This window comes from Triticum urartu, chromosome 3 (assembly GCF_003073215.2).
Source record: "Triticum urartu cultivar G1812 chromosome 3, Tu2.1, whole genome shotgun sequence".
NCBI classification, from domain to species: domain Eukaryota; kingdom Viridiplantae; phylum Streptophyta; class Magnoliopsida; order Poales; family Poaceae; genus Triticum; species Triticum urartu.
The window spans coordinates 741,538,145-741,553,466 of NC_053024.1; the positions used below are offsets into that span (position 1 = coordinate 741,538,145).

At 41.0% G+C, this 15,322-nt stretch overlaps 1 protein-coding gene and 1 pseudogene across 1 annotated transcript; both read right to left on the reverse strand.

Moving 5' to 3' along the window:
- Positions 1-5,953: 5,953 nt before the first annotated feature.
- LOC125549574 (B3 domain-containing protein Os06g0194400-like) lies at positions 5,954-7,275 on the reverse strand. Its single transcript, XM_048712953.1, is given in 4 exon segments — positions 5,954-5,989; positions 6,356-6,562; positions 6,683-6,967; positions 7,042-7,275. Coding segments are annotated over 4 exon segments (762 nt in total).
- A 7,164-nt stretch (positions 7,276-14,439) lies between these two features.
- LOC125549575 lies at positions 14,440-14,930 on the reverse strand (annotated as a pseudogene).
- Positions 14,931-15,322: the final 392 nt, after the last annotated feature.

Sequence of the window (15,322 nt, forward strand, 5' to 3'; positions counted from 1 at the left end):
GTTCCAAATTGACTATGGGCCACACACAAATTAGATCTAGAAATATAAAATTTGCTAAATTATTGGGCTAGGCCCATTTGGAAACCGAGTGCGCATTAGCCCAGCAAAAATCTAGTGACGACAGCTTCGTCACCGAAGGTCCTATATCCGGTGACGTTTTTTGCGCGCTGCGTCACTAGGAATCATCTGTGACGGGGATTCCGTGACGATGCTAGTGACGCCTGAAAAATGTCACACATGAGTATTTTGTGACGTTGTTAGCTATTACATGACATTTTTGAGCTCGTCACAGTAGGTCCAATCTCTTGTAGTGATTTCACTTCCCAAAAATCACATATATTCCAAAAAAAAAATCTCCGTCCGTTTTTATCCCGTTTGGACTCCGTTTGATATGGATATTTCGCGAAACAAAAAACATGCAACAAACAGGAACTGGCACTGGGCACTGGATCAATATGTTAGTCCCAAAAATAGTATAAAAAGTAGTCAAAAGTATATGAAAGTTGTAGAATATTGGCATGGAACAATCAAAAATTATAGATACGACGGAGACGTATCACGTGCCCAGGGGGGTAGGGCGCGCCCCCCCACCCTTGTGGGCCCCTCATGACTCCGCCGACCTATTTCTTCCACCTATATATTCTCAAATATTCCAAAACCAATCAGGAGAGCCACGAAAACACTTTTCCACCGTCGCAACCTTCTGTACCCGTGAGATCCCATCTAGGGGCCTTTTCCGGCGTCCTGTCGGAGGGGGATTCGATCACTGAGGCCTTCTACATCAACACCATTGCCTCTCCGATAAAGCTTGAGTAGTTTACCTCAGACCTATGGGTCCATAGCTAGTAGCTAGATGGCTTCTTCTCTCTCTCTCTTTGATTCACAATACCATGTTCTCCTCGATGTTCTTGGAGATCTATTCGATGTAATACCTTTTTGCGGTGTGTTTGCCGAGATCCGATGAATTGTAGATTTATGATCAGCTTATCTATGAATATTATTTGAATCTTCTCTGAATTCTTATATGCATGATTTGATATCTTTGCAAGTCTCTTCGAACTATCGATTTGGTTTGGCCAACTAGATTGGTTTTTCTCGCAATGGGAGAAGTGCTTAGTTTTGGGTTCAATCTTGCCATGCTTGATCCCAGTGACAGAAAGGGAACCGGCATGTATTGAATTGTTTTCATTGAGCATAACAAGATGGGGTTTTCATCATATTACTTGAGTTTATCCCGCTACATCATGTCATCTTACTTAATGTGTTACTTTGTTCTATGAACTTAATATTCTAGATGCAGGCAGGAGTCGGTCGATGTGTGGAGTAATAGTAGTAGATGCAGGCAGGAGTTGGTCTACTTGACACGGCCGTGATGCCTATATTCATGATCATTGCCTTAGATATCGTCATAACTTTGCGCTTTTCTATCAATTGCTCGGCAGTAATTTGTTCACCCACCGTAATATTTTCTATCTTGAGAGAAGCCTCTAGTGAAACCTATGGCCCCCGGGTCTATTTTCCATCATATTAGTTTCCAATTTACTTCCTTTGCAATCTTTTACTTTATCTATAAACCAAAAATGCCAAAAATATTTACTTTACCATTTATCTATCTATATCAGATCTCACTTTTGCAAATAAATGTGAAGGGATTGACAACCCCTTTATCGTGTTGGGTGCAAGTTGTTGATTGTTTGTGCAGGTATTCGGTGACTTGTTTGTTGTCTCCTACTGGATTCATACCTTGGTTCTCAAACCGAGGGAAATACTTACTCTACGTTGCTACATCACCCTTTCCTCTTCAAGGGAAAAACCAACGCAAGCTCAAGAGGTAGCACTCGCCCTCAACATCACCAAGGTCATCTCGTCTGATCTTATACCACAATGCACCACATACCGAGCATTCATTCAAATTCTTGTACTCCTCATCGTGGTAGAGGATGCAGTCATTAGGGCGCATGTATCTTCTGCACCTCTAATCCTAGAGGGCAGAGAACCTTGTTTGCTTCGTACGTACTGTCAGGCAATTCGTTATCCTTTGGAAGCTTCTTCTTCATTATTTTCAGTAACTTCTCAAGTCCCTTGTCAGATAAACCATTTTTCCATTGCAGCAATTTCAGTGCGGTACCGAGCTTTGTGTTGCCATCTTTGCAATTTGGGTACAACCGTTTTTTATGATCCTCTAACATGCGATCGAACTTCAACCTCTCATTTTCACTTTCGCATTCTCTCTATGCATCAACAATGACCCGGCGAAGATCATCAGCGGGCACATCTGGTGCCTCTTGATCTTCAGCTTCCCCCGTTGCAGTATCACCGTATTCATGGAACATAGGATAGTTGTCATCATCCTCTTCTTTTTCATTTTCTTCCATCATAACCCCTCTTTCTCCATGCTTGGTCCAACAATTATAATGGGGCATGAAACCGGACTTAAGCAGGTGGAAGTGAAGGATTTTCGAGGAAGAGTAATCCTTCGTATTCTCACAGACAACACATGGACAATATATAAAACCATTCTGACTGTTTGCCTCGGGCACACATAGATAAAATTACACAATCCCATAATGTACTTGGAAGTGCGGCGGTCACCGTACATCCATTGTCGGTTCATCTGCATTATATAGTTAAGTATATCAAAAACCATTGCAGAACATCATGAATAGAAAAATGACCAAATTAATACAAGTTCATCACATTAAAACCAAACTAGCAATGATCAAATGTTATTACTGCAAAAATAAATACATAAAGTTCATATATAGTTCTCATAAAACAACATACAATTATCTGGAGCATCTAAAACATACATTGAAACTAATACAACTATGTAAAACATTTAAATGCAACAACAAATGCGATCAAAATCACAACTAAGGTAACAATTGATCCAACAGCATAATGATACCAAGCATATCAATGACATATTTTCTAATCTTTCTAATCTTCAAGCGCATTGCATCCATCTGGATCTTGTGTAGATCGATGACATCGGCAACATGCAACTCCTATTTCATCTTCTCTTCTTCAATTCTTTTCAATATTTATTTCAAATAATTGTTTTCTTTTTCAACTAAATTTAGAGGGTCGGTTGGAATTTCCGGTTCACATACCTCCTAGATAAAAATATCTATGTCAAGTTGGTCGGCATAATTGTCATAAACACTAAATAAAACAAATAGTTGTAAAAGATAGTATACTACATATGAATCGTAGACCAGACGAGAGCCGACGGGGGCGGATAGCAAAACCATGGCACTATATAATAACAAACAATAATACAAGTAAGAAAATTATACAAGTAACTATCTAAAACATACAAGTAAGAATTTAAAAAATAGAACAAGAGGCTCGCCACGGTGGTGCCGGCGATGAGATCTGCGCGGGCGATCAACGGCGGTGAGGACGGGGACGCAACGACACCCTACACATGTGCAAACTTAGAAGTTAATTTGAGCTCAAATTGCATCTGAATCAAATAAACTCCCATGTACACTCCTCAACTAAAACCCACAAATCGCTCTACTTCTAGAGCATGAAAATATTGAGCTAAACTAGCAACGAGAGATGAAAGGATGAAGTTGCTAACCTTTTAGAACACTTGGACAGTTGGTGCATCGTCAAATCTAGACAAATCTTGGGGAAAATGGAGGTTGGAGGTCGAGCTTGGAGGAAGAACGGAGGAGAAGAAAGAGGGGAAAGCTTAAATGTGCCTCGAGCACCTCATATCATGTTTGTTTTCTGTGAACTCAAGTGGGATCATGCTCTCTGGCATTTCATCGAACACCTCATGTGCGAGGAAGGGAGAACAAAGTAGCACACACGTCCCACCTTCTATGAGAAAAAAACAGAGGAGGGGACGGGGAGGAGCGACGACCGAGACTCTGCCGCAACCCCTTTAGTCCCGGTCGGTGTCTGGAACCAGGACTAAAGGTCCCTTTTGAACCGGGACTGATGTCTACCGAGCCCCGGCCGGCGTCCTAACCGCTTGAACCGGGACCAATACTCACATTAGTCCCGGTTCATAACGCGACTGGGACTATTGCTCTGATACGGCTAGAATCAACGCCCTATTTTCTACTAGTAATAGCATAGAAATAATGCTGCCGTCGATACAAAAATATTCCTATCAATACGATAAAAATTATTTTCCCCTTGCACCATAAAAGGATGATTCGATAAATAATAATGCTCATAAAGGATGTTTATATCGGTAAACAATAATCCTTCCATGCCACCTAAGCATGTTGGGCTGCACAAAATTGTATCTCCAATAACAATTATTTTCCTACATTTGTTTGTTGGAAGCAAATCACAACTTTCTAGAATTTGTTTTTGATAATAAACGATATTTGGCATGATCTATGGGAAACGATTTTTCACTAACAGTCTAGTACTGTCATTCTAATGCAAACGTTCAATCTAGGAAGCATTCGATTAGGAAGCAAATTAGCAGACGTTTTAACCGGAGGCAATTACAGGAACAATTAATTAACGACCCAAACCAACAAACATGGGCCATATTAGCATAAGCAATTACATGAGCAATTAATTAACGACCCAACGAGCGAACCATGCATCGGCCATATTAGCAGATTGGCCGACTATTGTGCTTCTAATCCTACGGTGGCGACTAGTCTGATGGGAAGCAAGGTATCAGTAGTATGATCGCTAGTGCTGCCCAAAGTTAACGATATTTTCTCGTACTAGCATCCAGTTTAATACTTGCATGCATGCAGTCATAATGACAGTCTAATCAGTTTCCTATTTCTTTTTTCATACATGCGGCGTATTAACTTTCCAGTAAACAAAAAGAAAAATTGGTTTACAAAGCAAGGCATTAAAATTTTACCTTAGTACCTGTAATATGAGTTTGTGGACTTGGTTTACAAAGAAAAATAGAGGGAGTAAGTCTGTATGATCATAGAAGCAAAAGGAATATCCCAACTTGTGTGTTCTTGCATAGTAGGTTAAATTGGAAATCACACAAAGTCGGATAGAAACAAGGATGCGGAAACATGCATTATTTACAAATGTCATTGGTTCCCATATAAAAGTCCAAACATATAATTACTATGAGAATCCATGAACTTCTCAACTTGCAAACTCGTCGTCCAATTCCTTCAAGTAGACCTAATTGACCAAAACAACTGAAAAGTTAGTAAAAAGGGAAGAAGGTTAAGGTTAGACAATGATAATAGATTATGTATGATAGGGGGGATGAAGTGCGGAAGTAGATGCTATGTAAGTGCTGGTGGCCATCAACAAATCGCAAACCAACACACTAAACATGTATAGAAAGCTACAAACTAGTAACCTAAAGCATTCCCCTTAGATATGACAGTTCATGGTCAGATATCAAGACTCAAAATGTAGAAAGAACTTGGTTGACGAAATGTGGTCTTATCATTCTTTGAATCTGCAAACACAGCAAGGTGTGTGGTAGACTAGTATTGTTTCTGTGATCATCCAAGAACTTCCCTATGAAAACTAATATTGATGCACAAAACTACAGACCAACTTGTAAAAGTGGAGTACACATTTCAGAGGCCCATATACCGGGCAAGGCAACAAAAGTAGAGTCTTTCATAAGCCATCTAAGACATACTATACATACCCAAAAGCACTATATCAAATTAATTTTATAAACGCTCTAGCATCCCTGTAATCAACTAGTTTTGTAGAAATGAAAATTTTAGCCAACAGTTATTCTTTTCATGTTTACAACTAACTGCAATGCAGGACACAAAATTATGGCGGGCAGAATCATACGAAAACAGAAGCTTCACGATTGTACCAGCCATGTGGCTGCTACACAACAAAAGGGCTTATAAATAAACTTTAAAAATACTCAATTCAAATTTTCAACAAATGCTGACAATAATATGAACAAATTACCCGCTCCCATCTGAATCTTCGAATCTCAGTATATCACACCCTCATGATTTGGCATTCATTTGTAGTAGGAACTTTGTCTGATAATGTAGACCTGCATCATTTACATAACAACGGGTATATCAAAGGGCCGGTGTAATATGATTGAGCTTCAATGAAATAATTATAGTACTTTGTTTGGGCTTTACGCCTAAGTAAGTATTTCTGATAATGGCATTAGAGTAATTTTGACCGGGGGGGGGGGGGTTAATCATAATAATTTAATATAAATTATAAACAAGAAATAAGAATATAAATGGCTTATGCTCATTTGATATGAATTTCAGGAATCAAAATAATAGATGATGAAGGTGTTGCCGGCGCATATCCTAATTCTGTGAAGTGCACAACCATTCTCACTAGAGGACATATATAGGGTTCCATATATAGCTAGACACATAATAAGAAATAAGAATCTCACATAGAACTTGTTCCACACGACCCACTCGAACACCAAGCAATCACCATCAACCAGGTTGTGCTCCAAGGCGAACTTTCTCCATCCGGCGCTGAGGACCGTCTTAAGCGCGAGGTAGAGCGTTTCATACTCGTCACCCTCCTCGTCCTCCAAAGTGATTCTATGATCACTCTCTAGGAGATACAGCCGGCAGAACTGCGTCGGGAGGCCCTGTCAGCAATCCAAACCAACGCCCCACAATCATCAGACAGATCGACGAAGACGGTTTCAACTTTCAATAAGGGAAGGGAGTGAAGTGAGTAATGCAAGAGTGAGTGGGGGCTTAATTACGAGCCAGAAGCCTCCAGTGACATGAGACTGTTTCATGGGCTTCACAAAGCTGGGGTTGCCGCCGGGCACCAGCTTACGCAGCAGCTCTTGGGCCTTGGAGTTGGCATGGAGTCTGGCCTCGTCTGTGGCGTACACTCGATTAATCAAGTCACTCCTCGTGCTGCTCGCCCTCCTCCTTGAAAACAATCATCAATCAAATCAAATGCTGCGGTGCATGGAGAGGAATGATGGGGGTACGTTCCTCCTCCTAATCTTCTTCTTCTCTACCAAGGTTGGGTAGTCATCCTAGATACATAGTACATTACACCAAGTTAATCCTAGATACATACATCTTTGGGTATTAAAGATCGCGTACGTACCTCGTAGCAGTACTTGGGCTGCTTGGGGAGGCTGGCAACACGGCCGGACTGCCGGACCGCGGCGTCCCGCGGCACCCGCTTCTGCTTCACGGACTGCCGGACCGGCGAGGGCTTGGGGCCGGCGGCCTCCCTGACGGCTGCGGAGAGCTGGTGCAGGTGCAGCTCCTCCAGCTTGCGATTGTTCTCCTCTATCTGCCTCCGGCGCTGCTCCTCGTACGCGATCGCTCCGGCCATTTCTTCTGTTGTTGGGGAGACGAACGCAACAGAATGAACGGGAGGAGATGAGATGCGGCGGCCGGCCTATAAATTGGGCGATCGAGATTCAAAAGCTCAAACGTTCGAAATCGCTTGCGCTTTCTCAGGGATTCTGTTGATGTGATCAGCACGCTTCATTTACGGCCAAGCAAGTTCGGTAGGGCCCGGCATTCGTGGCATAATTCCATAAACAAATCCCGCATATACAAACTCTAACGTACTCTTTCCATTTTATATTTTAGAAGAAGAACATAGAAGGCGTATCGGCCGTTTTTCCAAATCCACGGTTTCCATAATAAACTGATTCGTAACCTAACACGGAAATAGGAAACTCATGTACGTAGAAAGGGGCCACTCACACAGAAACAGGAACAGGATGGATCTTATCCAAATAAGAAAATCCACACAACACAAACATAATTTTCCATCTAAAAAACACACAAACATAATTTTCCTACAATTAATTGTATTTAAAAAATGCTTCCGTAGTTTTAAAAAGTTCTCATGTATTTCAAAACATATCCATGCATTTAATAAAATATTCATGTAGTTTATTAAAAGTGTTCGCATACTTATTATTAAAAAAATATTAGTATGGTTTTAGAAAAGCTTCTGCCGTTATAGAATGTTCATGTGTTTGTCAAATGTAGTTTACATTTTTTTTTCAAAGAACAAATAAACTAAAGAAAAAATGGGAAAAAACTTAAAATAAAAATAGAAAGATGAAAAAATTAGAGAAAAGGGAATCAGAAAAAAAGGTAAAAATAAAATATAGACTAATAGATGAACTAGGGTTCACCCAGTGCCAAAAACTGCATCAAAACAAAAGTTGTTTGACTAAAAGTAATTGGAGGGGTCGAAAGAGCTTACCTCCCTCGAGGTGGAGGCATCTCGATCAGCCAAAACGATGAAGAAACGGAGGAGATCAAGGGGGATTGGAGGGTCGAAGGAGCTTACCTCCCTCGACGTGGAGGCATCTCGATTAGCACAGCTTGCCCAACCTTTAGAATCTTTTTCCCATGAGGAACTCCTCCCACCACTCCTTGCTGAAGGATATGCGTTTCAAGCGTTTGTCTGTTCCCGTCTTGTATGCAGCAGTGCTGACAAAACAAGCTTCTGAGGTAACTTCTGGGATGCCGTCATGGATGAAGAACAAAAAGAGCACTGATGTCAGCCACCACCACATGGGTTTTGATGGGAAAAAGGAAAAGAAAAAGAACTATGAAAACACTCCATCACATTTTTGGTAATGTTACCTCCTTGCTGGTGTTCCATCCATATGCATGATGGTGGTGTGATACATCGTGTTCATTATCTCTGAACAAATAGTTGATCTGTTCATTTTTCTCCTTAGATGTTATTCTTTGTTTTGTTACTCATACAAGCATGCTCTACTAAGAGATTATGAATATGCATGAGATGCTCGAGTAGGGCGTTTCGGTGCTCAGACTCATCTGCACCCGGTTATAAAAAAATTGTAAAAAATTCAAAAACCATTCAAAAAATTTCAAAAAAAAAATGTGTGCGGTAGACAATTTGATATGTGAGGCCCGCTCCAAATTTCAAGTCATTTGGACATTTGAGGAGCCCTCGGCAAAAAAAAAATCGAGCCAAAATAGTACATGAACAATAAACATTTTTACAGACCCCCAATTTGTCCTTTTCGCTGAGAGCTCCTTAGATGTCCAAATGATGTGAAAATTGGAGCGGACAACACGCATCAAATTGTCTACCGCACAAAAAAACTTGAATTTTTGAATTTTCTAGTATTTGTTTTGATTTGATTTTTTCGTCAGCTCGGGTGTAGAGATGGATTTTCGTGAGATGCTCTCCGATCTGTATGCGAGGTAAATAATTTAAGTGGACTGCCATCCTTCATCTCTTCATTTTTTAAGAGCCGTGTATTTAGGGCGTAAGATTACTTGATTCATGTTTATGTATCATTCATGCCATGGTATTGTTTTGATGTATGCGGCGCAGTTTAGTCTCATGAAGACGGTCGTGACGAACCTCTCCATCGTGATGCCGTGAGGCGATGATAATGGCTCGATGACGTCGAGGACACCAATATCGAATAAAACTTTTCCCCATGATCTACCTCAAGAAAAAAATGCGTTGGAAGCTGGGGTAGTGCTACTCTGCTCGATCTTCCATCTCCCACTTTGGATATTCTTTGACATCATCTCACAGGGGACTTTGTGCATGTATTGGCTTCAATTTCCAAATTGTACAGTTGCCAGTGAGGTAAAATTTCACCATGCAGATGACTATGCATTGGCTCCTCTATGTTTTGTGTTGTTCTTCAGCGAAAATTATTGCACTTGACTAGTAGAGTTGTGGTGGTATGTAAATGCCAACACGACTTTGTTAATCAAGTTGATCGAATTTCTGCATTTGTTGCACCTTTTTCTCTAAACCATTTTGATCATTTTTTTCGAAGAATAGAACTAACACAATTCAATTATCAGGTCTTTGAGTCTCAATTAGCAAGGTGGAAATGTTCTTCATGCCTCAAGCATTGTTAGGTTCTGACAGTGACAATATGTTTTACAGTGTAAATGGCCCTTGGGTCGCTACAAATTTGTTTTGAGATTTGTACTTTTGCTAATATTGTGTTTTAAAAAGAATACTACTCCCTCTGTCCTATAATATGAGATCGTTTTGCAAGCTAAAACAGCTTGCAAAACGTTCTTATATTATGGGACGGATGGAGTATTTCTTTAGAGTTTTCATTGTCAGTATAGATCTTTTCTTAGATTCTTCAACGTTTCATAGTAAGATTCCTGAAATTGCTTTGCACAGTGATGACAGTGTGGTTGCTTTGAGAACAACTGCCATGTCATCGGCAGTTTGAAATTAATGATTGCCACCTCTTAATTGTATGGCTATATTTGTGTGCCAGAGCCGACGCGGTCCGCCAGAGCCGACGGGTGCGCCATATTCAAGGACAGTGGTGAGGTAGACGGGTGCGCCAGAGCTGACGCGGTCCGCGTAGCGGTCCTTCTGGAGATATCGCCCAATGCAACCGACGGGAAACTAGAGTCTAGCCTTCGTGGATCAGATCACCGCCTTCTTCCGCTCGCCGCTCTTCCTCCCAGACATCTCCCCTCCTTCTCTGGTGAACTTGAATCTCTTGAAATGTGGGTGGCTGCACCGATGAATGTGAAACGAGGGCACCACTTTTATACCAGGGGGGTGCCCCGCAGTAAGGGGCGCGATTCGCATGACATGCGGTCGCCACCGTAGGATCTGGTAGGGCGGAACGGCAGGGATCGACTCGGAGGGGCACGATCCGCGGGAGGGGGTGTGATCCGTGTGACCACCCTTCTCCACCGTCTGATCTGGAAGGTGCAAGCGGCTAGGATCGGCTCGACGGGTGCAATCCAGGTCACCAACGGTCTTTGCCATTGGGTCTGGAAGATTCGTGTGGCTACGATTAGCTCGGTGGCGGTGATCAGTAGGAGGACCAGATAGACCTATCAAGATTTGAGAATCTTCTGTCCTCGCTTTGTTTCATTTTTTTTCCTTTAATGTCGGAACTGGATTTGGAAATTGGGGAGGGGGAGGTTAGACTCATTTTCTATCTAAAGATTTCTTTTGTTATTTTTGGCAATCCCTTTTTGTTTTTGGTATGATTGGCTGGAAAAATCCAAGCATTTCTCACACCAATGAAGAAATTCAAGCATGTCATGAAGCACTCAACAAGAAAAGGCATCCCGTGAAGAAGATCAAGAAGGAAAAGGTCTCAAAATACATAAGCATCTAGGGGTGACTACAAGGAGGTCAATAAGAACGATTTTGTTTCCATGCGCATTGCCAATCCATATACTAAAGACGGGAATAATAAGTAAATCCTCACTTTTGGAATAGGATGCAATAGAAAGTTTATCACGAGGTGATGGAAGGACACTATACTAAACTTTATGACCAAAAGTGTGTAAATACCCGCAGAAGCATAACTATGCTTCTCAAGTAAACTAACTTGCGCCTCCCTTGCAATGAGGCATAATTGTGGTTTCCTTGCAGAGTGAGGTACACATGTGCTCCATCCAAAAGCACAACACACCCATGCTCCACATGAAGAACGCATGTGCTCCACACACCACACCCAAGCTTTGACAGAAGAAATTTGAAAGTAACCGAAAAACAAAGAAATCCCCCAAAAATTGGAAACTGAGAAAAACCAAAAGACCAGAAAAAACCCGCCCCAGAGCGAGAAACAGAACAATGTTTGTGACATTTTAAAAAAATGTTCCCGCATTTAAAAATATATTCTCCATGCTTTGAGAAAAGATTTTTAAAATGATAAAATAATGTTTGTGTAGTTTATAAAAATGTTTCGTACAATTCAAAAAAAATGCCTATGACATTAAAAACAGTGTTCAAGAACTTTTCAAAAGCTTGCACATTTATAAAAATGTTCATGGAAAAATGGTTAATGTGTTACAAGAATTTTACTGTACATATAAAAAACGTACAATGTAAATTTGGCAAATATTCAAAAATGTATTTAGAAAAATGTTTGCCGTCTATTAAAAAATGTTCAACCTTTATTTGAATATATTCAATGTATATAAATATAATTTACACCGTGTTTTTCTTTAAAAATCTGACTATAAAATATGAGAAAATAACAAAGAGGAATTAAATAAAAAACCAAAAATAGAAACAAATGAAATATGAAAATGAAAAACGAAAGAAAACTTGTAGTAATAATGGAAAAAACATAAAAAGGATGAGAAACTAGAGAGCTCCTCCTTGGCGCCTTTAACGCCCGTTACCCAAGCCAGCGCCTGCTGAGTCGCTTGCATGGGCCTGGCCCAGCAACGCTCGCTGGCTGCCGCTGCTCGTTCGCTGGCTGCTGCTGCTCGTTCGCTGGCTGCTGCCGTCGCTCGATCGTGGGCTCTTGCCGTTCGCTCGCTAGCTGCGTTGCTTGCTAAAAAAAAGCTGCCTGCTCGATCACTTTTTTAGGTTTGCTAAAAAAAATGCTACAGTACGTACTGGTTTTCTTGAAAAATAAACTGGTTTGCTACAGTATGTACTTTGGTGCTTTGAAAAAAGTTCATCAAATTCCGAAAAAGTTAATCGAATTCGAAAAAAAGTTCAACGAGTTCGAAAAAGTTCATCAAATTCGGAAAAAGTTCACCGTATTCAGAAAAAAGTTCACCGAATTCAAAAAAAGTTCACAGAATTCAGAAAAAAGTTCATCGAATTCCGAAAAAGTTCACCAAAATACGAAAAAGAAGTTCAACGAGTTCGAAAAAAAGTTCACCAAATTCGGAAAAAGTTCACTGTATTCAGAAAAAAGTTCACCGAATTCAGAAAAAATTCACAGAATTCGGAAAAGTTCACTGTATTCAAAAAAAGTTCACCGAATTCAAAAAAAGTTCACAGAATTCAGAAAAAAGTTCACCAAATACGAAAAAAAGTTCAACGAGTTCGAAAAAAAGTTCATCAAATTCGGAAAAAGTTCACCAAATTCAAAAAAAGTTCACAGAATTCGGAAAAAAGTTCACCGAATTCGGAAAAAGTTAATCAAATTTGAAAAAAATTCATCGGATTTAAAAAACATTCATCAAATTTTCGAAAAAACATCAAATTCAAGATATTGTCATCGATTTGCAGAAAAATTAGTGAAGTAAAAAAGTTTCGCGAATTTAAAAAAAGAAAGAAAAATAGAAAAGAAAAAGAAATAAAGAAAGGGAAAACAATCAAACAATCACATGAAAGGATATGGTGGGTTGGTCGTGGCGTCTTACTCTAAACCAACTGGTCGTGGGTTCGAGACCCAGCTCTGGCGCACCAGTTTTAGAAAACAGAAAAAACAAGTCAAAACTGGGCCGGCCCAACGTGACGAGGGGGGTATGGGCCCGTTAGCGAAAACAGAAAAAACAAGTCAAAACTGGGCCGGCCCAACATGACGAGGGGGGTATGCGCCCGTTAGCGAAAACGCCAGTTTGCAGCGTTTCATCGACGGGAGCGCCTATGTGCCGCCAGCTGCGAGTCCTGCCAAGGCTCACCTACAGGGAGCACGTGTTGGACCTGCCCAGTAACCGCGCGCTATTTGACGTCATTTTTTTTTGTTTTTCTTCCCTTCATTATTCATATTATTTATATCCTTTTTTGCTTTTCTAATTTCATCATATGGCCATATATATAAATACTTTGCTTAGAATTTTAAAAAAGGTTAAACATTCATTCAATTTTTTAAAACGTCTATATAAAAATGCTAATCATGTGTAAGAATTTTTGTATGAAATTAATAAAACATCAAACGTTTAAAAAATCTACATGCATTAAAACATTTCACATAATACTAAAAAATGTAAGTCACATTCATAGAAAATGTTCACAGGTTTCAAAATGTGTTTGTGACATTTTCATAAAAATGTATACGTAATGTTAAAAAATGTATAGTACCATTAAAAAATGTACTTGAAATTTGTCTTCATTCTGAACAAACTGCAACAACAGTTGAGTGGCTGAGTAGAAAGCGAACATGATCTATCATAGGCACGAGACCTTTATCCGAGGGACACATTATTGGGCTCCCTTTGGCATACACATTATTTTAAAAAGGGAACCATCTGCAGTTGCCCCCCTAAAAGTTTTTAGCTAGGTCAGAATAGGTTTGCCTTGCTTTTTGCCCTGTTTTCATTGGGTCTGTGCTTTGCCTTGTCTTGGATGTGTGCTTCTGAAAAGAAAGAGGGAACCATCTATCAGTATATGGCATTAATTGATAGCTGGGGAAATAAATGGACTGAATATGCTTATGGCATCTGGCAGATATGTGATTACATTCATTTTGTAGTGGGCTATGGTGCTGTATAACTGCACTATTAGCGAAAAATTGATATTTGTCGCACTATAAGTATTAATTGTACTAGAAGTTATATGAAAAGGAGATATTTGTGCATTATGATCCAGTAGAAGACTGTCATTACACAACACAAGATGCGAATAATTAATCCATAGTTGTGATGATAGATAAGGGACCCGGGTTTGCCTGCGGATGCGCATTATGGAGAAATTGGAAAACAAAGCTTATGTTTAGAAAAAAATGGAAACGGCATTACTTCTTTTCTTAGTATGATAATCCAAGCTAAGCAAAAACTCGTAAGGTAAACAATTGGCAGAGATATATTATTGTTGGATTCTATTTGAAGTTGATATGCTAGTGCATGTTGGCCTTCTTGGAGAACAACACAGAGTGGATGTTGGGCAACACGCCATTGTGGGCAATGGTGATGTCGTCAAGCAACTTGGAGAGCTCCCCGTCATTGCGAGTGGCGAGTAGCAGGTGGCGGGGCATGATGCAGGTCTTCTTGTTGTCCTTGGCCGCATTGCCCGCCAACTCCAGCATATGTGGTTAAAGATAACACCGAGACAAGATCAGCTACCACTCAGCTGAGCATGAAAAGAACATGAATGCATGAGGTCGGTCATTGATTGGTTACCTCGGCGGCAAGGTATTCGAGGGCGGCGGCGAGGTAGACGGGTGCGCCGGAGCCGACGCGGTCCGCGTAGCGGTCCTTCTTGAGATAGTGCCCGATGCGGCCGACGGGAAACTAGAGTCCAGCCTTTGTGGACCGGGTCACTACCTTCTTCCGCTCGCTGCTCTTCCTCCCGACCATCTCCCCTCCTTCTCTGACGAACTTGAATCCCTCTAAATGTGGGTGGCGGTGCTGATGGATGTGAACGCGAGGGCACCACTTTTATAGGGGGGTGCTCCTCGATAAGGGAGTGATTCGCATGACGTGTGGTGGCCACCTTCGGATCCGGGGGCAGTAGGGATCGACCTGGAGTGGCACGATCCGTGGGAGGGGTGTGATCTGTGTGACCAACGATCTCCACCATCAGATCTGGAAGGTGCAAACGGCTAGGATCGGCTCGGCTGGTGTGATCCATGTCACCAGCGATCATTGTCGTTGGATCTGGAAGATTCAAGTGGCTACGGTTAGCTCGGGGGCGTGATCTGTGGGAGGACCGGATGGACCAATCAGGATTTGAGAATCTTTTGTCCTCG